Genomic DNA, 22,562 nt, shown 5'->3' on the forward strand with positions numbered 1-22,562 from the left:
ATTTATTATTTATTATTTATTTATTGGTGATACTGGGGTTCCTGGAAGCCCTTCTACCTCCGGGCTACACTCCCAGACCTATTTTATATTTTAATTTGGAAACAGGGTCTCTTAAACCAGAGAGGCTGGGCTCCGAACTAACGCGATCCTCCTGTCTCCACCTCCCAAGCACGGGGATTAAAAGCATGCGCCACCACACCTGGCCTATTTTTATTTTTAAATTTGGAACTGGGTCTCAATAAATTGCTGAGGCTGTTGAACCTGTGATCCTCCTGTCTCAGCCTCCCAAGTACTAAGATTACAGGCAGGTCACCATGCCTGGCTGAGACCCTGTTTCAAATTAAAGAGCCACGCATGCTTATAATCTCAGCATTTGGGAGGCTGAGACAGGAGGATTGTTCATGGACAACCTCAGCTACTTAGTGAGGCCCTTTGTAACTTAGCAAGACCCTGTTTCAAAATAAAGAATAAAAATAGGCCTAGGAGCTGGGTTTGGTGGCGCATGCTTGTAATCCCAGCATTTGAGAGGCAGAGACTGGAGGATCACAGTTCACGGACAGCCTCAGCTACTTAGTGAGGCCCTCTGCAACTCAGTGACACCCTGTTTCAAAAAAATAAAAAAAAGACTAAAAAATAGGGCTGGGGTGGTAGCTTGGAGGTATAATGCCCCTGGGTTCCATCCCCAGTACTGCAAAAATAAATAAATAAATAAATAAATAAATAAATAAATAAATAAGGCTGGGAATTCTATCTCAGAGAAAGCTCTTGGATTCCAGCCCCAGTACCATAATAAGTAAATAAACACATAATGCATACATAGATAGGGCTGGGCATGTAGCTAGGTAGGATGTCCCTGAGTCTAATCCCCAGTGCAAGGGCAGGAGGGGAGCGAATGTGCCTGAGTATCGCTCTGTCAGGTGCCCACTGCCCAATGTGACAAGGGAAGAGAGCTCAGAAACCCAAGAAGCGGTGGCACTGTCCCTTTCTACATTCTGCTTCTGCTGAGTTTATTTATTTATTTATTTATTTATTTATTTATTTATTCATTCGTGTGGCGCTGGAGATGGAAGCCAGGGGCCTTCTACTTCTGAGCTATACCCCTAGACCTAATTTATATTTTATTTGGAAACAGGGTCTCACTAACTTGCTGAAGCCTCACTAAGTAGCTGAGGCTGGCTTTGAACCTGTGATCCTCCTGTCTCAGCATCTCAAGTACTGGGATTACAAGTGTGTGTCACCACGCCCGGTTCCGGCTGGGCTTTAAATCTCTCCTGTGGCAGCTGCAACCTGCTTTCCCCAGACTCTCTCTGGGAAGGAGGTGAGGAGGCTGGTGTCCAAGAGCAGCTGGTGTCCAAGAGCACTCTGCCTTGACTCTGCTTCAGTGTAGCATCATGCTTCTGGTCACTCAGGTCCAGCCCACTGGGCTCCAGATTGGGAGGTGCTCAGGTTATGGCTGAGGGGCTGGGGCTGGGTGGTCGGTCAGGAGCTGGAACCTCAGGAGAAGGAAACTGGAGAAGCCTCGCTGGCAGTCTTCTGTGTGGGTGTGCTCTGCAGCCTGTGGTGTGCCTGCCTCTGCACCTAACTCTACAGGTAGACAAGATGGATGAGAATCTATTGGATGGGCATATTTATCTGTTGTGTGTGTGCTGGTGTGCACACATCTGTATGCACTGGTCTTTGTGCATAAGGGCTTTTGCATCCAGCTCTGGTTTGCTGTTTGGGGGAGTATGAAAAAGTTCTCAAGTAAGAGGTAGGAATCCTGGATTTCTTTTCTTTTCTTTTCTTTTCTTTTCTTCTTTTCTTTCTTTTTTTCTTTCTTTCTTTCCTTCTTTCTTTCTCTCTTTCTTTCTTTTTCGGGTCTGGGGATGGAACCCAGGGACGCTCTATCTCCAAGCTACACCCCCTGCCCTATTTCTTATTCTTTATTCTGAAACAGGGTCTCACTAAGTTGCAGAGGGCCTCACTGAGTAGCTGAGGCTGTCCGTGAACCGCGATCCTCCAGTTACAGCCTCCCGGATGCTGGGAGTGTGTGCCACCACGCCCGGCTCCTTCTTTATTTCTTTTGTTTTTGTTTTTGTTTTCGCAGTACTGGAGATTAAACCCAGGGGCATTCTACCTCTGAGTTACACTCCCAGCCCTATTTTTATTATTTATTTATTTATTTATTTATTTATTTATTTTTATGGTACTAGGATTAAACCCAGGGTCCTTCTACCTCTGAGCTACACCCCTAGCCCTATTTTTTATTCTTTATTTTATGTACTTATTATTTTTATTTTTGTGTGTGGTACTGGGGGTGTAACCCAGGGGCTTTCTACCTCTGAGCTACACTCTCAGACCTATTTTATATTTTATTTGGAAACAGGATTTTACTAAGTTGCTGAGAGCCTCACTAAGTAGCTGAGGCTGGCTTCGAACCTGTGCAATCCTCCTGTCTCAGCCTTGCAAGCATGGGGATTACAAGCGTGCCTCATCATGCCCGGCCTTTATTCTTTATTTTTAAACAGAGTCTTATTAAGTTGTAGAGGGCCTCACTAAATAGCTGAGGCTGGCTGCGAATCCTCGATCCTTCTGTCTCAACCTCCCAAAAACTGGAATTACAAACCTGCACCACCACCATGCCTGGCTTTCCTGGACTCCTTTCTATGGCTCTTCCCTTTGGTTCTTCTTTCCCCTATTCCGATTGACTTTCTTATCTAGTTCAATTTAGTGAACTCTCTTTCCAAAGGTCCTCTTCTTTGTCTGTAGAGTTGATAACCTCCTTTAAACCAGAGCTTTGTAGGTAAAGACCCTATTTTCAGCCAGGTATCATGGCGCACACCTGTAATCCCAGTACTTGGGAGGCTGAGACAGAATGTTTCCAGCAATTTATGAGGCCCTCTGCAACTAGTGAAACCCTGTTTCAAAATAAAATAAAATAAGAGCTGGGTGTGGTGGTCCACACTTGTAATCCTTGTATTTGGGAGGCTGAGATTGCAGGATCACGGTTCAAGGACAGCCTCTGCTACTTAGTGAGGCCCTTTGCAACTCAGTGAGATCCTGTTTCAAATAAAGAATAAAAAATAGCCGGGCGTGGTGGCGTACGCTTATAATCCCAGCCCTTAGGCTGAGACAGGAGGATCGCACAGGTTCGAAGCCAGCCTCAGCCCAGAGGTAGAAAACCCTCTGGGTTCTACCCCCCAGTACCACAAAATAAATAAATAAAAGAAAAGAAAAGAAAAGAAAGAAAGAAAGAAAGAAAGAAAGAAAGAATAAAAATAGCTGGGTACGGTGGCGCACGCTTGTAATTCCAGCATTTGGGAGGCTGAGACAGGAGGATCTGGGTTTGTGGACAGCTTTGGCTACTTAGGAAGGCCATTTGCAACTCAGTGAAACCCTGTTTCAAAAATAAAGAATAAAAAATAGGGCTGGGAGTGTAACTCAGAGGTAGAATGCCCCTGGATTCCATCCCCAGTATCGCAAAATAAATAAATAAATAATACAGTGGGGAGTATAGCTCAGAGACAGAACACCCCTGGGTTCAATATTCAGTACCACAACTGTGGGTATAGTTCAGAAGTATAATACCCTGGGACTCTAATAACACACACACACACACACACACACACACACACACACACACACACACGGAGACCCTACTTTCCTCTGCCCAGTTCCTTACTTTGGAGGAGAAAAAGCGCAATCCCAAATCCTTGGGAGCCATTCAATGAAGTCCTGAGGACTGCTAGATCCCTGACCTATTAAGTCAGATTTGGGCTAAGTAGCTCCCTCTCCCCCCATTTACATACCACACCCCCAACATCCGCACTTGCTCAGTGAGTCATAGATTAATCCAGGTGAGTGATAAGGTAGAGGGGAACCCTGGGGCACCTGAGTCACCCCTACCCTCCACAGGAAAGGCCCATCTGCCCATCTCCCTGCCCCAGAAAGGGAGGTGAGGGAGGCATCTCAGGATGCCCCAGGGGTCTAAGGGGAACCAAGAAGAGGTGTGCTCCAAACCCAGGAATCTTCCTCTCACACTTCAGCTTTTGAGAGATGGGCGTGGAGAATTGTTTTTCTGGTTTATTTGAGGCTCAGAGAAGTGTACAAACTTGCCCAGAGTCACACAGGGAGTTGGGGGGCGGGGTGAAGCTACAGAGAATCATGGTAGCCTGGCTAAGCCTGGCTTTCATGGGGCAAAGGGGTGAGGTGAGAAGGAAGAAAAGAGAGGCCTGGCAGCAGCTGTTGTCAAAATAACCCTGCACACTTGTAATCCCTGCCCTTGGGGGGCTGAGACAGGAGGATCGCACAGGTTCTAAGCCAGCCTCAGCTTCTTAGTGAGGCTCTCAGCAACTTAGTGAGACCCTGTTTCCAAATAAAGTATAAAATAGGTCTGGTAGTGTATCCCGGAGGTAGAAAGCCCTGGGGTTCCACCCCCAGTACCACACACACACACACACACACACACACACACCCCGAGGAGCAGGGTCAAGGGCAGCGGAGGGTGGGAGTGTGAACACAGTGGGCCACTTCAGCTCATCTATTGAATCTCTGCTCCCTGACCTGGAAGTCCTCCAAAACAGAACCCACTTAGCTTTTATTTTTCCAGACTGGCAACCTACAGGACAGGGCTTGGTCTCCCAAAAACTGAAGGCCAAGATTGAGCCTTCACCAAAGGGGCAAGAGAACCTGTAGATCCACCCTTTGACCAATAGTTTAGATAAAAAATGATAGGTAGCCAGGTGTGGTGGTGCACGTCTGTAATCCCAGTACTTGGGAGGCTGAGACAGGAGGAGCGCAGGTTCAAAGCCAGGCTCAGCAACTTAGCGAGACGCTGTTTCCAAATAAAAAATAAAGAGGGCTGTGGGTATAGCTGGAAGGTAGAATGCCCCTGGGTTCAATTCCCAGCATCAGAAAAAAAAAAAAAAAAAAAAGCAAACAAAAGGTAGTCACTTATGACATCCTGGCCTTTCCCTAATTTCTCGCCACAACAACCCTTCCCACCATCTCTCTACTTACGGCATTTCCTTAGTGCCTGGTTCCCACTGACCCCAGAACTAGAGACCCTCAAGAAGTCATTCCTGATCTCTGACTTCAGACTCTTCTGCTGCCCCAGCCGCTCCCCGCATCCCTTCCCTGTGACTCCTCTCCCTTTGGGCGGGTGGTTGGCAGCTGCCCTGTAATTAGCAGGCAAACTGGGCTGGGATGAGGGAGAGTGTACTGAGGCGCACATACTCATCACCTTCCTGGCATGCCCCATGCAGAGCCTCCTGCCAACTCCCCAGTGCCCCCTGCCCTTCCTCCACAGGCCCTTCAGACAGCAGTTATTCAGCTGACCTGGGAGAACACCAGCTCCTGTCCACCCAGTTCTGCCCACCTCCAGCTTCCTCGGCTCCTTGCCCATCTGTCTTTCTCATTCTGCCTCCTAAGTCCCAAATTCATGTCCCTCCCTACCTCCAGCCATTGTGTGAGTCTGGTCTCTTTTCCCTTTCTTCCTTCCTTCCTTCCTTCCTTCCTTCCTTCCTTCCTTCCTTCTTTCTTTCTTTCTTTCTTTCTTTCTTTCTCTTTTGTGGTACTGGGGGTGGAACCCAGGGGCTTTCCACCTCCGGGCTATACTCCCAGACCTATTTTTTATATTTTATTTGGAAACAGGGTCTCACTAAGTTGCTGAAAGCCTCACTAAGTAGCTGAGGCTGGCTTCGAACCTATGCGATCCTCCTGTCTCCGCCTCCCAAGCGCGGGGATTACAAGCGTGTGCCACCACGCTCGGCTCTTTCCCTCCCTTATAGCCTCCTCCTCATCCTCCTCACACCAGGCTCTCCCCTTCCTACCCATCCTCCACTTGGCAGCTGGAGGGATCTTTCCATGTGGCAAATAGAGATGAAGTCACTCCCCTGCTTAAAACCATCAAGCTCTCCTCAGCCATTGTTCTTAGCAGGGGAACATTTGTCAATCGTAATCCTAGCCAGATGTGGAGGCACACACCTACAATCCCAGTACCTGGGAGGCTGAGATAGGAGGACAGCAGGTTAGAGGATAGACTGAGCAATGTAGCAAGACTCTCAGGGACCTAGTGAGACTCTCTTTCAAAACAAAAAATAAACAGGCTGGGGGTAGAGTTTGGAGATAAAATGCCTGTGGGTTCAATCCCTAGTACCCTTCCACATACAAATTGTAATCCTAATTGGAACCCTGGTGTAAAAGGGTTAAAATGCTGTGTTGAAACAGTAGGTGGCCAGTGCCCTGGTCTCTTGGTTTCCCTATCCCCACCTCCAGCAGCAGCAGCGCTTTTGAGAGCCTCCTCAGCGTGCTGGGCTTAGAGAAGCACAGCTCAAATATCTCCTGCCCTCTGGATAAGGTCCGGGCCCTTGGTTGAAGACCCCAAACCTTTCCAGTTCCACCTGTCTCCCTCCTTGGCCTCTCTGCTTCTCCTCTCTTCATACCCAGGCTAGGGTCCAGTCCAGCTTTCTCTCTCACTTGAAACACTCTCCATGAAATCCCCAGCCCAGTGCTTCCTTCTCCAGGCAGCCATCTGATTGCCCTAGCCCAGCTTTATTCTCTTCCTGGCTGCAGGAGCCAAAATAACGCTTGGCTCTGGCTTGGGCCTTCTAGGAAGCCTGTAAGTTTTCCTTTCCTCCTCAACCCCTGGCCCTGGCCTTTCAAAATCTGAAGTAACCCTCTTTTGGCTCCAAAAACTTTTCTGCCAGTGAGGAAGGAGATTCTCATCAGAAGGCAGGACCTTCAGGGAACCAGAGCTCTCCAGATATCCTAGACCAGGGATGGCCTAGTCTGGGTCAACTCCATATCACTAACCTCCTCCACTCCTTGCTAACATGCAGCTGACCCTAATGTCTGGCAATTTGTCTCCAGACTCCTCAACAGATCCCCATCTCCCACAGATGTGTATATGGATTCCATGGGTACACAGGCACACACACAGCTAAGCATGCACATGGATGTGCATGGATATTCACACATGAGGCGATGTGGCTCTGGGTACAGTCAGCTTTTGGCCTGGACCTTCCTGCCATATTGACTATATGGTAGTGTTCAAAGCCCGAAACATCCTCAATCTTGTTTCATTCTTAGAGAAGCCCTGGCAGTGCCTACAAGTAAAGCCTCCATATGACTAGTAGAGAAATTGAGACTCTGAGGGGTGGGGGAAGAGAGAAGTCTAGGTCACTGAACTGGGCTGTGGCCATACCAGGTTCGGGGCCAAGATCCTGGGTCTGCCAGAGGCCTCTGCTCCCATCAGTATAGTCCCTATAACTCTGGGCCCTTCCTCAGTAGGGGTCTGGGCCTCCTCCTATCCTCTGCTGCCTCCTGTGACCCTCCGCCATCCTAACCCCTCAAAGTCTGTGGAGGACCGTGCAGAGACACCTGGGGGGGGGCAGAGTCCCCAGGATATAGGTTAAAAGGTAGATTTTCTCAGGGTTGGACATTCATGGAGAGGTGCCTAAGGAGGGGTTTCATATTTACGGGCTCTGGGCTGCCTCCCTGTCTGGAGACGGGGGTAACTATCTTGGCGCAGGAGGAGGAGCTGCCCGCCCGCCCCTCGGTCTGGGGACGCTCATAATAGAGTGATTCATTCTGGCTCTCCACTCCCTACTCCAGTCCAGAGCCAGCCCCCTACCCTTGAAGCTCAGAAACAGGAACAGTGTCTGTCAGTGGCCTAAGAGTGGGGGAACATTCTGGAAAAAGGAAGAGCATGGAGGGTCTCCATGGGGCCTGAGTCCTGGCTCCCTGCTCTCCTTGTGCCTCAGACCTGTGGCCCCCTGGCTTTCCCGCCTTCTTCACCTGTCCTCCTGTCCCCATGGGCCTTGAATCTCGGCTCAGTCCCCAGTAGCTGAGTGACGTTAGCAGGTGGCTTTTCTCTAAACCTCAGTTTGGTCATCTGTGAACTGGGGAAAATGCACCTACTTCTAGAGGTTGTTTTGCAAAGTGGATTTTTCTATGCTTGAAGATGTCTGTGTCTGTTTTGCTCTGCCCTCCCCCATCCAGGCTAATGCTCTGAAATAAATGAGGGGGTTTGGGGTAGAGACTGGGGGGGGACTCTAGAGTGAGCTGATTTCTACATTTCCACTGCACCTCTGACTCACCAACAGCAAGGTCCAAAGCTTGGTTCAGGCTGCTCCCCTTCAGGCAGAAAGAGATTGGGGGTGCAGGAAATGAAGGTGTGCCACCCTTTCTCCTTAAAGGGCCCCAGCCAGCCCCTCTGGTCCAGCAGGCTGGGACTTGCATCTTTGGCCCTTCCCTTGCCTGGGAACCCACTCCCCCAGCTCTGACCTTCAAGGAGTCATGGCCTCCCACAGGAGGATGTGCTTGCTGCCCAGGCCTCTTGCCTGGTTCAGCCTCCCGCCCAGATGAGACACAGGCCTTGCTCAAGATGTCCCAGAAGGAGGTGAGACCTCATGGGCCTCCTTCCAGAGCTCCTAAAGGGGCTGGCTCTGGGCCTGCTCTCAGCCCTGACCGGCTTTCCCTAAGCATGAGAGGGAGCTCAGAGAGCTCTGGGTAAGCTGTGTGACTCAGAGGGCTGGGACCTCACAGAGCTGCTTCTGATCCATGAAGCCAGGCTTGCCTCTGCCTTGTGCTCCAGAGGGCGCCAATCACATCAATACAATGGGAATAATGTCCTGGAATTGTGTTGTGAGGCAGTCACTCTTGGGGCCCGCATTTAGGCCAGCCTGGCACTTCCATACAGATATCCCTGGACCCCTCTCCATCTCAGGTGACCCAAGAAGGGTAGAAAGGAACAAGGGGCTTTGGAAGGCACTGTATCCTTCTCTCCTGCAAGCAGGGTTCTCCTCAACCTAAAAACCTGTCCATTCCTACCTCCTCAGCTCCGAGCTTAACCATTCCCATGAGCATGTGTATGCACATGTGTGAACATGGTTACACCCTAGTTATAGATATAAATGAGATGGTGGGAGTCATGGTCCTGCATATTGGGCCCTGATTGAGGGGACAAGGGGAACAAGGAAATGGTTTCACTTACCCAGCCAAGTGCCTTGGCACGGGGCTGTATCAACTCCCAACTCTGAGGGTCACAAAGATGCTTCTATGGTAAACTGCATACCCAGGATTATAGACAGGTATATGCATACATGTGACACATAGGGAAATATGTGTAGGTGACATATGTATTAAATGCTGCTTAATGTGAACAAGACCTACAAATCCACAGTTGTGTGTGTGTATGACCTGCCTCCTTCTGGAGCCACCCATGTGAGCCGAGTGCACACACATGTGTTGCGAGGATCTTGAGTGTGCCTGCTGGCAGCAGAGCTGCTCCTGTTTCTCCCTGCTCTGGCTCCCAGGCCGCACTGCTCTATCAAGCCTAGGATGAAGGAGGGTGGAGCATGTGCACTGGGGCTCCCGCTTTTTCAGTGTCCAGAAATTCCTGCTCTATGCTATCTCTGCAGCCCCATTTGAGGCAGCAAGGGGCAAAGAAGCTCACCACAGGGTGGAGAGCAGAAAGGGTAGCCTGGCAGGGGTGTCCCCCACTCCCACAACCAGTGGTTGGGACTGGCACCAGGAATCTCAGGTTGTGTCTTGAGTCATAGGCTGGCAATAGGGCCAGCGGGCAGGCACTCGGTGATGGCTCCCTGATTCACCACGGAGCCTCCCGGCTGGGGGGAGATTGCATTTCTCTGGACTGAGGGCTGTAAGAAGGCGCTGGTGTATGCTTTCCATATATGTGTGTGAACCTATGTCTAGGCTTTCACATGAATGGGAGCCCAGAGCTCAGCATCTATAGGTGATTGCCTGACTGCAAGTCGTGCAGTATGTGATGTGTTTACGTGCATGTGTGGGTGCCTGCATGAGTGTGAACCTACCTTATGTGTACCACTAACCCTCACTTCTTTGGGCATGAACTACCTCTGGCCTGGAAGTTCTCTGTCTCTCTCTGTCTTGCTGTCTCTCTTTGCTACTGAAGGTTAAACCCAGAGGCATTCTACCTCCAAGGTACACCCCAGCCCTATTTTATTTTGATTTGAAAACAGGGTGTCATTAAATTGCTGAAGCTGTCCTCAATCCTGTGAACCTCCTGTCTCAGCCTCCCAAGAACTGGGATTATAGGCGTGTATCACCACACCTGGCTTGGGAATTCTTATTTTTGACAGTCACTCCTCAAGGGATAGGTCCCCAGGGCCCTCAATTATTGGGATTAAGTCCAGGCAATTCTGTTATACAATCTTAGAGATGAGGGCATGTTCTTGGCTCCCAGTCCTGTGGGAGCAGGGCTCAAGGAGGAAGGGAGCATTGGCCCTTCCTCCTCCTCCGCCTCCTCCTTCCTTTGGTGGTGCTGTGGATAGGACTCAGGGCCTTGCATATGCTAGCCAAGTGCTCTATCATAAACTATACTTCCAGCCCAATTTTCTTTTCTTTCTTCCTTCCTTTCTTGCTTCCTTTCCTTCTTTCTTTCCTTCTTTCTTCCCTTTCCTTTCTTTTCTTTTTTTTTTAAACGAAACTGGGGATTGAACCCAGGGGCATTCCACCTCTGAGCTATACCCCCAACCCTATTTTTTATTCTTTCTTTCTTTCTTTCTTTCTTTCTTTCTTTCTTTCTTTCTTTCTTTCTTTATTTTTTGGGTGGTATTGGGGGTGGAACCCAGGGGCTTTCTACCTCTGGGCTATACTCCCAGACCTATTTTATATTTTTATTTGGAAACCGGGTCTCACTAAGTTGCTGAGAGCCTCACTAAGTAGCTGAGGCTGGCTTCGAACCCGTACGATCCTCCTGTTTCAGCCTCCTAAGCGTGACGATTACAAGTGTGCACCACCACGCCCGGCTTTATTCTTTATTTTGAAACAGGGTCTCACTAAGTTGTGGAGGGTCTCACTAAGTAGCTGAGGCTGGACTCGAACAGTGATCCTCCTCTCTCCTCCTCCCAAATGCTGGAATTACAAGCATGAGTGACCACGCCCAGCTTAATTTTCTGATTATTAAAGGCGGGATAAGGACTGGGACTGCAGTTCAGTGGTAGAGTGTATCCTTTGCATGCCCAAGGCCCTGGGTTTGATCTCCAGCACTGCATTAAATAAATGCTGCATGGAAAGTAAGGCTGTGTTGGGTGTGCTGGTACACTTCTGTAATTTCAGCTAGTCAGAAGGAGACAGGAGGTTCACAAGTTTGAGGCCAGCCTGGATAATTTAGAAAGATCCTATCTCAAAAAAGAGCCCAGTGAGCTGGCCATGGTGCAGAATGCCAATAATCTAGTAGTTGGGAGGCTTAAATAAAGGGACCATAGGTTTAAGGCTAGGCTTAGCAACTTAGTAAGAACTTCAGCAACTCAGCAAGACCCTATTTCTATTGATTGATTGATTGGATTACTAGGGATTGAAATCAGGGGCATTCTACCTCTGAGCTACATCCTCAGCTCTATTTTTTTTTTTTTTTTTGTACTAGGGAATGGAACCCAGGGGTATTCTATCTCCGAGCTATACCCCCAGCACTATTTTTTATTCTTTATTTTGAAACAGGGTCTCACTGAGTTACAAAGGGCCTCATTAAGTAGCGGAGGCTGGCTACAAACCGTGATCCTCCTCCTGTCTTAGCCTCTCAAATGCTGGGATTACAAGTGTGAGCCACCATACCTGGCCAGCTCTCTTTTTTTTTTTAAACAGGTTCTCTCTAGGTTGCTGAGAGTCTCACTATTTGCTAAGACTGTCCTCGAACATGCAATCCTTTTGTTTCAGCCTCCCAAGTACTGGAATTACAAATGTGTGCCACCTTACCTGGTGCAAGACCCCATTCTTTTTTTTTTTTTTTTTTTTTTGCGGGTCTGGGGATGGAACCCAGGGGCATTCGACCTCCGAGCTACACCCCCTGCCCTATTTTTTATTCTTTATTTTGAAACCGGGTCTCACTGAATTGCAGAGGGCCTCACTAAGTAGCTGAGGCTGTCCGTGAACCGCGATCCTCCAGGTCTCAGCCTCCCGAATGCTGGGATTACAAGTGTGCACCACCATGCCTGGCAAGACCCCATTCTAAAATAAAAAATAAAGCTAGGCATGGTGGCTCATGTACTTGGGAGGCTGAGACAGGAGGATCTCAAGTTCAAGGCCAGGCTCAGCAACTTAGCAAAACTCTCAGAAACCTAATGAGATCCTGTTTCAAAATGAAAAATAATCCAGGTGTGGTGGTACACATCTGTAATCTCACTACTTGGGAGACTGAGATAGGAGGACCACAAGTTCCAGGACAATCTCAGCAAGTAGGGAGGTTCTCAGCAATTTAGGAAGTCTCTTCTTTTTTTATTTTGTTTTTTCTTTTTCTTTTTTCTTTTTTTCAGTACTGGGAATTGAACCCGGGGCATTCTACATCCGAGCTACACCCCTGGCCCTATTTTACTTTTTTTTTTTTCTCTTTTGCAGTACTGGGGATGGAACCCAGGGGGCATTCTACATCTGAGCTACACCCCCAGCTGGATTTTTTTTTTTTCTTTATTTTGAAACAGGGTCTCACTGAGTTGTGAGGGGCCTCACTAAAGTAGCTGAGGCTGTCTGCAAACCCAGATCCTCCTGTCTCAGCCTCCCAAATTCTGGGATTACTTTACTTTGTTTTTGAAACAGAATATTTACTCAGCCCGGCTGACTAAAAAGGGTTAGCTGAGCATGGTGGTGTACACTTGTAATCCCAGTACTTGGAAGGCTGAGATAGGAGGATCACAGGTTTGCAGCCAGCCTTAGCTACTTAGTGAGGCCCTCCCCCACTTAGTGAGAGCCTGCTTCAAAATAAAGAATAAAAAGTAGGGCTGGGGGTGTAGCTTGGAGGTAGAATGCCCCTGGGTTCAATCCCCAGTACCATAACACACACACACACACACACACACACACACACACACACACGACAGAAAAAGCAAAAAAAAAGGTTGCGTGTGATGGTGTCATTTGTAATTCCAGTACTCGGGAGGCTGAGACAGGAGGATCGCAGGTCCGTTGCCAGCCTCAGCTAGTTATTGAGGTCTTCCACAGCTTAGTAAGACCCTGTTTCAAAATAAAGAATTAATATGGCTGGGGATATAGCTCAATGATAGAATGCCCCTGGGTTCAATCCCCAGTACCGCGAAAACAAATAAAAATAGGGTTAGGATATAACATAGAGGTAGAATGTCCCTGGGTTCAATCCTCAGTACCAAAACAAACACCAAAAAAAAAAAAAAAAAAAAAAACCATAAAAAGGGCTAGGGGTGTTACTTGGAGGTAGAATTCTCCTGGGTTCAATTCCCAGTACAGAGAAAAAACAATAAATGAAAAATAAAATGGAGTTGGGGTGTAGCTCAGAGGCAGAATGCCCCTTCTGTGTTCAGTCTCTAGTACTACGCACACACACAGGTCTAGAAGTGTATCTCAGAGGTGGAATGCCCCTGGGTCCAATTCCCAGTAACAATAAAAATAAGCCATGCATAGTGGCCCACGCTTGTTATCCCAATACTGGGAGGCTGAGACAGGAGGATGACAGGTGCACAGCCAGTCTCAGTAATTTAGAGAGTCCCTCATTACAAATAAAATAAGTTTTGGGGTATAGCCCAGAGGTTGAAGACCTCTGGGTTCCAACCCCAGTATCACAAAAATAACTAAATAACTAACTAAATAAAATAAAAAGAGATGGGGATGTAGCTCAGTGATAGAAAGTTCCTGGGTTCAATCTCCAGAACTATCCTCCCCACATACACACACAAATAAAGTAAGGTTGGGCCGTGATCCCTCTCAGACAGGGCTGACTCCCCCATGGTTCATCAGCTTAATCTCCTAAAGGGACAGACTTCTTTGGTCAGGAGATGGGAGTGTGAGAGGATAGGGTTAAAAGCAGTTGCAACGCTCCCTGCTGGCATGATATAGCATGTGGCATGTCAGGACAACTGCCCCTCAGCTTCACAGTGCACACATGTCCACGTGTGTGGAGCTCAACCTAGCCGGGTTCCACAGGCTTGAACACAACGGCGAGGAAACCCCAGCAAGTGTGATCAGAAACAGAGGCCCCCACGTCATGTGTGGATGCAGCTGCCCAACACACATCACACATGGCATGTCCTCACAGCACAAGGAGCAGGGCCTGTGAACTCGGGCTGGAGCTCAGCACACGTGTTCCCTGCACCCACTTGGTCTGGGCTGTGAGGGGGGCTCTTCTCACTTGGGGCTCCCAGCCTCAGCCCTCCGTCCTCTGGCTGGGGGCCTGCCTAGGTCACCGGTAGGGCTGGGGCAGAGTCCTCTCCTCTTGCGAACGGTCTCCTCCATCCCAGGGTGGTGTGATGGCCACAGCGCGGACTGTGACACCTCACTGGGCCCAGGTCCCCATCGGCAGCTGCAGTCCCCCAAGCCGGGCCGCACTCTGCCCACGACCCCAAAGTCCTCCCGCGTCCCAGTGCCCTCCAAGCGCCAGCCCGCTCTCAAAACTCCTCGCCCCTTGACCCCCAGCAGAGCCCCCAGGCTTAGGTGGGGGGCTGTGGCCGCCCACTGGGCCCCGCGGGCTGGGCGGGCGCGGTGGCAGCGGGCGGGGCGGGGCTCCAGCCGCCTATAAAGGGCGCGGCCGGCGCTCGGGGCCACTGCTCACCGCGCCCGCCCAGCCCGCCGCCCGCCGCCTGCTGCACAGCGCCGCCGCCTGCCTGACATGGGTCGACAGAAGGAGCTGGTGTCCCGCTGCGGGGAGATGCTCCACATCCGCTATCGGCTGCTTCGCCAAGCGCTGGCCGAGTGCCTGGGGACCCTCATCCTCGTGGTGAGTGGAGGGACCCGGTGCAGTTGTTCTCCCTCCAGCCCCTCTGCCCGCCCCCGACCCCCGGTTCACGGGAGAGACTGTTTCTAGGCAGCCCTGATCCGCTCCCTAGCTTTGGCCCCAGACTTAACCAAGAAGCTGACCCCCAAAAGCCTCTTTTCCCGTTCTAACCCCAGCTCTGACAGCTCAGACTCCTGCTAGAATGGCAGCTGTTACTCCCCAGTGACAGCTCTTACTTCTCAGGGACGCCTCTGCTCCTTAACCCTCCTGCCCAAGGCTGGGGAAAGCTCACCTTTGCGGTAAAAACCCGCCAGCCCCTTTTCCTGCCTCCCACAGTGCCCCAGGTTCCCAGAGTCCCAGCCCTGGGAGGAAGTGGGGACAGAGGCAAATAGACCCCTATTAGGTAATTTGGGTCCTGTGTGTCTGGCCCCTAATGAATAATTAAGCTTCAGAAGGTCCAAAAGTTGCAGTGAAGTGAGGACAGTTTGCCCCGGGAGGGGGCAGAGGGCGCAGGCCACATGGGCTGCAGACAGAAGGAGGGAAGAAAGGAAGCTGGGCCCTAACACAGAGGACAAGGCATCTCTAAAAGTCACTCCCCAGACCCTCCCTGGCAGTCACCCAGACAGATCCCGCCAGCCTCTGTGCTGAAGAGTGCAGGGCCTCTGAGTTAGTCCCACAGCAGGCTCTCTGAGTGAGATACTTCCCCTGCCTGGGTTTCTCCTCAGTCCCAGTTACTTCGTTACCCTAGTTTGGCCACAGGTTTTTCCTGGGTGTCTCTGTGCGCACTTCTTGGGTCTGGCAGACGCACCAGTTATGGTCTCCATTTCCTGTCCCAGTTTCTGATTTTCAACTGCTTGTGTGGTTACACCTGTTTCCCTCTGCGTTTCTTCTGGAGTCCGTTGCTCTAGAGCAGTGGGTGGGTTACTTCCTTCCAGCCTCACCCCCAATCCAAGGTAACACAGACCTGCCAGCCCCTGGGGACTAGGAAGCTTACCTCAGGGCAAGCAGGGCTCCAGGAAGCCTACGCTGCAGTGGTGGTGGTGGTGGAACTGACTTCACAGGGAGAGGAGGGCCCAGGCTCAAGATGAGTGGCCCTATCAGCTATCCCCACTCCTTCTCTCCCCTGGGCCAAGAAGGGAGTAGTGGGAGAGGTTTATCGCTCTCTAGCCTGGAGTCCCTGCTCCCTATCTGATTTGTGAGCCAGGCCACCTGTTTTGGAAAAGACAGAACAAGGGAGGCGTCTTCCATTTTCATAGAGGGGCCTCCTTATGCCTTCCCAAGTCTCAGAGTAACCCCCTCCCCCAGGTAGCAGTCAGCCCCAAGCTGAGCCCCAGGATCATTTGGCTTATCCCAGACCACAAAAGGAGGGTGTTAGGTTTGTGGAGAAGGCTTTCAGGCTCAGGTAGATGTGAGGCATCAGGTGTCAGCGGAAAGCAGAACCTCAAGGTCTGCTCCTTGAGAAGGGGCCAGGCCTGGGGACCCTCCAATGGGTGAGCAGGGGCCTGCTTGTGTCCCTCTGTGTGTTGGGGACCTAGAGCCTGTAGTGACAGAATTGGGACTTGGTCAGGGTAAGAGAGGCCCCTTCTTAAGGTCCCTGGTGGGGTGGAGGGTGGGGCTGGCCAAGCTTGGGGGCAGGGAGGTGGGGAAGGAAGAGGAAGATTAGCCCCAAGGTGGTGGAACTGGCTCTCACAGATCCTCCCTCCAAGGCCAGTTGGGATGGAGCCAGGTGTGGGCCTCAGGCAGGTGAGAGCTGAGGCCGGAGCCTGCTCCGGCAGTGTGCCACCGCAGACCCTCACAAGCCTGTCCCGCTCACTCAGCAATCTCTGATCTTTGCTCCTACCTTCCTGAGCACCTTTGCCCTGCATCACCACCACTTCCCCACTATCTTTTGGTCTGAGGGATGATAACCAAAGGCCTGACAACGCAGCACACAGGCAAGGAGCCATTAGAACGAACAGGGCCTTTAGCACAGTTCCAGAAACTGCCTGCTGTGCCCACATAGCACCTTTAGTTGTGGAGAAGTAGGAGAGGAGACCCAGGACTGAGGCTGGAGCAGCAGCTCAGTACAGCTGGTGTAGAAGTACATTCACATTCAAGAAGTAGATGTAGAGCATATTATGTACTGGCAGAACACCAGGGGCCTTAGTCCCCTTTAATCCCCATCTCTGGCAGAAAGTTCAGAATCCTCTATCACTTTCTCTGCCCTGGCTGGGTCCCACTCAGAGCCCTGTGTTTAGGACCTCCAAATCTGAGTGGGAAAACTGGACCCCTGAGGGCATAGAGATCAGAGTAGGTGGAGAGAGGAGGCCCTGGGACAGGGACAAGTCAAGAAGAGAGTGCTCAGAGGGGAATGTGGTGAGGGCCGGGGGCTCTGACGTCCTAGACTCAGAAGTGAATTCTACCTCACTTTTGGCCTCCCCCTACTCACTCTAGCACCATTACTGTCACCACCACCTGAGCTCTGAGGCATCTGGAGGATGAGAGAGAGCCTCCCAGCCGTGTGGGCCAGGCCTAAGGAGCAAGGGCAGGACATTCCCCTATACCTGCTCCTGTTAGGATTCAAGAAAAATCAATGACTATGGGTCGACCATCTTCTGGACTCCTGGTCATAGGCCTGCTGCCAGTCCCTTCCGTGGGGCCCTGCTATACTAGAGCTGGGGCATGAAGGTTGGGAGGGCATGTTCCCTTTTCTCAGATGTGCAATCACAGCAGAAGGGATTTGGGTTGGATTCAGGAAGGACTTCCCCTCCTCCCAGTGGTGGCAGGTGGAGGGTCCTGGTGGCACCCCTTCCTCTGGAGTGAGAGTTGCCAGGCCTCACCCTCTACCGTGTTCTGTTTCCTGACACAGATGTTCGGCTGTGGCTCTGTAGCCCAGGTCGTGCTCAGCCGGGGCACCCATGGTGGTTTCCTTACCATCAACCTGGCTTTCGGCTTCGCTGTCACCCTGGGCATCCTCGTGGCTGGCCAGGTCTCTGGTAAGGTCTTAACCTCAACCCCAACTTTGTCCTTTAACAGCATTCCAGCCAGGCATCCCATTGAGGAGTGGGGAGGGGGCATTCCCAAGGGCAGGAGGGCCTCAGCTGAGTTTGAGCCCTTGGGAGAGGAGGGTGGAGAGGAAACTTGACACTTAGAACCTTGACTCTCACCTTGGAATTAGAGATTATCAGAGCAGGCCTGTTACATAGTCCAATGGCCATTTCATTCCGTGAAACCGTCTCTGCACCCCTGAGACAGGGCCAGGGAGGGGGAGTCTATGAGGGGCCCCGGTCTCCTACTGAGATGGGCTGTAGCTAATAGGGGCTACCTCCTTTCTGCCCAGGGGCCCACCTGAACCCTGCTGTGACCTTTGCCATGTGCTTCCTGGCGCGTGAGCCCTGGATCAAGCTGCCCATCTACACCCTGGCTCAGACGCTGGGAGCCTTCCTGGGTGCCGGGATCGTTTTTGGGCTGTACTACGGTAAGCTTTCCCCACCCTGCCCTCCTCCACTGCCCCCCTCCCTCTACTCGGGACCTGTTGACACTAGGCCTTTTGATGACAGACAGATGGGGCCTGCCCAGGCCCCAGGCTCATGACTCACTCATTCATGCACAGGCCTAAAGTAGGGGGCACGAGGGAAAGAAACTAGTTGGGCAACAGCTGAGTCTCGGGCCCTGCACCCCACCCCACCCCACCCTGTGTGCTTTCAGGGCAATGCGGCTATGATTCTGCTCACCCGTGACCCCTGGGAGGGTGGGGAGGGCTGAGGCTGGACTCAGGCCTCTACCCTCACCCACTCGGGGTCTTGTCTGTCACCAGATGCAATCTGGAGCTTTGCCAACAATGAGCTTATAGTTTCGGGCCCCAATGGCACAGCTGGCATCTTTGCCACCTACCCCTCTGGACACTTGGACATGGTCAATGGCTTCTTCGACCAGGTACGGGCAGGGGACTTGTGAGGGATATGAGCAACTGCAGGGGGAGGACCACGCTGCCCTAGCTGCTCTAGGGCTGGCTAAGGGACAGGACTCCTAAACTATAGCAGGGTTTCTCAATTTGTGGGGGTCCTGCATGAGAACATAGTAGCAGGTCTTTATATAGCATGAGCCTCCCCAGTAAATTCCCTTTTTTTAATACTAGGGATTGAACCTAGGGGCATTCTGCTTCTCAACTACAACCCCAGGGAATTTGGTGTGTGTGTTTGTGTGTGTGTGTGTGCTTTACAGGGGGTTGAACCCAGGAGCATTCTACCTCCAAGTTACATCTCCAGCCCTATTTTATTTTTATTTGGAAACAGGGTCTCACTAAGTTGCTGAGGCTGGCTTTGAACCTGCAACTCTCCTGTCTCAGCCTCCCAAGTACTGAAATTACCAGTGGCCTGCACCACTGCAGGCTCCCAGTTAATTCTTAGGCTCGCAAACATTCTAGCACCATTCTAGAGCAGGCTGGGAGAGTGCAGGATTCTGAGAGCTTGAAGCTAGATGGAGGACAGGAGGGCCCAGGGGGTGGGGAGGAGGCTGCCCCTCACCCTGTCCTCTCTGCACTCCAGTTCATAGGCACAGCCTCGCTCATCGTGTGCGTGCTGGCCATCGTTGATCCCTACAATAACCCTGTCCCCCGTGGCCTGGAAGCCTTCACTGTGGGCCTTGTGGTCCTGGTCATTGGCACCTCCATGGGCTTCAACTCCGGATATGCTGTCAACCCTGCCCGGGACTTTGGCCCCCGACTTTTCACTGCCCTCGCTGGCTGGGGCTCGGAAGTCTTCACGTGAGTACAGCCCTTCCCAGCTCACCCCAGCCCTCCTCTCCCTGCCCTTCCCCACCTGCTCTGACCACATGTGTCTGTCCCCAGGACTGGCCGGCACTGGTGGTGGGTACCCATCGTTTCTCCTCTCCTGGGCTCCATCACGGGCGTGTTTGTGTACCAGCTCATGATCGGCTGCCACCTGGAGCAGCCTCCACCCTCCACGGAGCAAGAGAACGTGAAGCTAGCCCATGTGAAGCACAAGGAGCAGATCTGAGTGGGCAGCGGCCATCTCCCCACTGCCCCCTCCTTGAGACCCACTGACTCTGCAGAGCCCCGCCCCAGAAGTCCCCTTGTGATCCCCTCCCAGGCTGAGAAGTTCCCCGGTTACCCTACCCTGCTGGACAGCCCTCTTCAGGATTTCCACTGGACCCTGCCCACGAGGACCCTAGGTCACTGTTAAGCAGTGGTGGGACAGGGGATAGGGCCGGTGTATCATTTTCTCTCCCAAAGAGAGAGAATGAGCAGTAGTTGTGTGTGCATGCATGTGCGTACCTGTGTGTGTGTGTGTGTGTGTGTGTGTGTGTGTGTGTGTGTGTGTGGTTTCCCAGATTTTAAGGGCAAGGGACCTAGTGGTTCAGGGAGCCCAGAGGAAGGGATGTTCCTTCAGTGAGGAAAGCATCTGGTTGTGTGTGTTTCAGTGGCTCCACTTGGAGGAAGGTCCAGATACATGGTTCTGGTATGTGTGTGTCTGCCTTTTTTTTCTAAGTGGGGCTTCACTAGGATTTGGGGAGGTGGGGCTTGGAGGAGGGGCCACTGCTCATGTCTGGAGCTCTGGTATCCCTGTGTAGGAATCATGCATGTGACATGTTTATGTCCTAAGGTAGGCATGGGGGGCATGAGATCCAGGTCATAAGTTTCATGTTTGCTTTTGTGGTTTTTTTAAAAAAAAAATATATATATATATATAGCAGATGTTACAGTCTTAGGGATGGGGATTGGAAGACTCTACTTTAAAAGGGTCTTCACTTCTTTAGTCCTCCACTCAACAATATACTCTTTTTTCTTTTATAAAAAAACAATAAAATGTATGCTTAAAACTGCCAATTGTGTAAATATCTTCCTGCCTGTGGTGCTGTTTTAATGGGGCAGTTAAAAGCTTCGGTATGTGTGGTCACAAATCCCCAACGGGGCCCAGCCGGGTGTCTAATCTGATCAGAATGTCCTGGGGGTCATTTCTGGAGCTGCCCAAGTGGACAGGGGTCAGTCACACAGAAAGGTCAGAGTCTCTTCACCAGGCCTCTCAGCTGGCACTCAGTGGTCCCTGGCTTCCCTCGGCACCCCACGCTGGTGAAAGGCATCTTCCCAGTCTCTGCACCCATGCATCACCCCAGATGAGCCCCATAGAGGCTCCCTTCTCTTAGAGCTGTCAAAAGGGGAGAACTGACCAGGCATGGTGGTGCACGCTTGTAATCCCAGTACTTTGGAGGCTGAGACAGAAAGGTCACAGGTTCATAGCCAACCTCAGCAACTTTGTGAGGCCTTCTCCAATTTAGTGAGAGACCGTTTCAAACTAAAATAAAGTAGGGCTGGGGGCTAGGGGTGTAGCTCAGAGATAGAATGTCCCTGAGTTCAATCCCTAGTAACACACACACACACACACACACACACACACACACACACACACAATCACATGGGGAGGGGGTGCGGAGGGGGGAGAACTGAGGGAGTGAGTTCCCTGTTGCTGCAGGAGTCCAATAGACGGGGAACCTGGATTGTCCTTGCAACCTGCAGTTGTTTTAGCTCCATCACCTTCGCCCAGGCCTTCGCAGCCTTCCTGCCTCCCTGTCTCCAGGCCTGAGCCAATCAGTCCTCAGAGCCCTCAGAGGGATCTCTCTAAAACCTCTGTTGAGCCAGGCGTGGTGGCACACGCCTGTAATCCCAGCATTTTGGAGGCTGAGACAGGAGGATCTGGGTTAGAGCCCAGCCTCAGCTACTTAGTGAGGCCCTGTTTCAAAATATAGAATAAAAAATAGGGCTGGGAGTGTAGGGGGGAGGTAGAATGCCCCTGGGTTCCATCCTCAGTACTGCAAAAATAAATAAATACATGAATGAATAAATAAATAATAAAACCTCTGTTAAAATAGTGGCTCTCTTAGCCTTAGCCAGGCACATACTTGTAATCCCAGCATTTGGGAGGCTGAGACAGGAGGATCACTGTTGGCAGACAGCCTCAGCTACTTAGTGAGGCCCCTTGCAACTTAGTGAAGCCCTGTTTCAAAATAAAGAATAAAAAAATAGGGCTGGGGGTGTAGCTCGGAGGTAGAATGCCCCTGGGTTCAATCTCCAGTACTGAAAAATAAATAAAAAATAAAAAATAGGGGTGAGGATATAGCTTGTAGGTAGAATGTCCCTGGGTTCAATTCTGAGTATGAAAATAAAAAAAATAGAAAGAAAAGAAGTGAGCTCTCTGGTTCTTTTTTTTTTTTTAATTGGTGGTACTGGGGGGTGGAACCCAGAGGCTTTCTACCTCCAAGCTATACTCCCAGATCTATTTTATTTTTTTTTGGAAACAGGGTCTCACTAGGTTGCTGAGAGCCTCACTAAGTAGCTGAGGCTGGCTTCGAACCTGTGCGGTCCTCCTCTCTCAGCCTCCCAAGCGTGGGGATTACAAGTGTGTGCCAACACGCCCGGCTTAGCTCTCTGGTTCTAATTCATCCTGAGACAGCCTAAAGCCCTCCTTGCCTCCAAGCCCTCCATTGCCTGACCCTGCCTATCACCACAATGCTCCAGCCATCCACCCCCGCTGACTTTTATTTTTAATTTTTTTTTCGGTACTGGGTATGGAACTAGGGGCATTTTACCTTTGACCTACACCCCCAGCCCTATTTTTTATTCTTTATTTTGAAACAGGGTCTCAATAAATTGCAAAGGGCCTCACTAAGTAGTAGCTGAGGCTGTCCTGGAACCCTGATCCTCCCATCTCAGCCTCCCAAATGCTGGGATTACAAGCATGTGCCACCACGCCCGGCTCACCCCCACCTACTTTAAGGGCTCCTGTGTTTTCCTCTGTGTGTGTGTGTGTGTGTGTGTGTGTGTGTGTGTGTGTGTGTATGGTGTATGGTGTATTACTGGGGATTGAAC

The 22,562-nt window shown here is 51.1% G+C and overlaps 1 protein-coding gene across 1 annotated transcript; it reads left to right on the forward strand.

Moving 5' to 3' along the window:
• Positions 1–14,593: 14,593 nt before the first annotated feature.
• AQP3 (aquaporin 3 (Gill blood group)) lies at positions 14,594–19,695 on the forward strand (the record flags this gene model as incomplete). Its single annotated transcript, XM_080708357.1, has 6 exons — positions 14,594–14,701; positions 17,547–17,673; positions 18,018–18,155; positions 18,495–18,613; positions 19,225–19,442; positions 19,527–19,695. 6 exons carry the CDS (start codon positions 14,594–14,596, stop codon positions 19,693–19,695), a joined length of 879 nt encoding a protein of 292 aa, XP_080564483.1.
• Positions 19,696–22,562: the final 2,867 nt, after the last annotated feature.

Source organism: Muscardinus avellanarius, assembly GCF_963383645.1.
Source record: "Muscardinus avellanarius genome assembly, chromosome: 13".
NCBI classification, from domain to species: Eukaryota; Metazoa; Chordata; class Mammalia; order Rodentia; family Gliridae; genus Muscardinus; species Muscardinus avellanarius.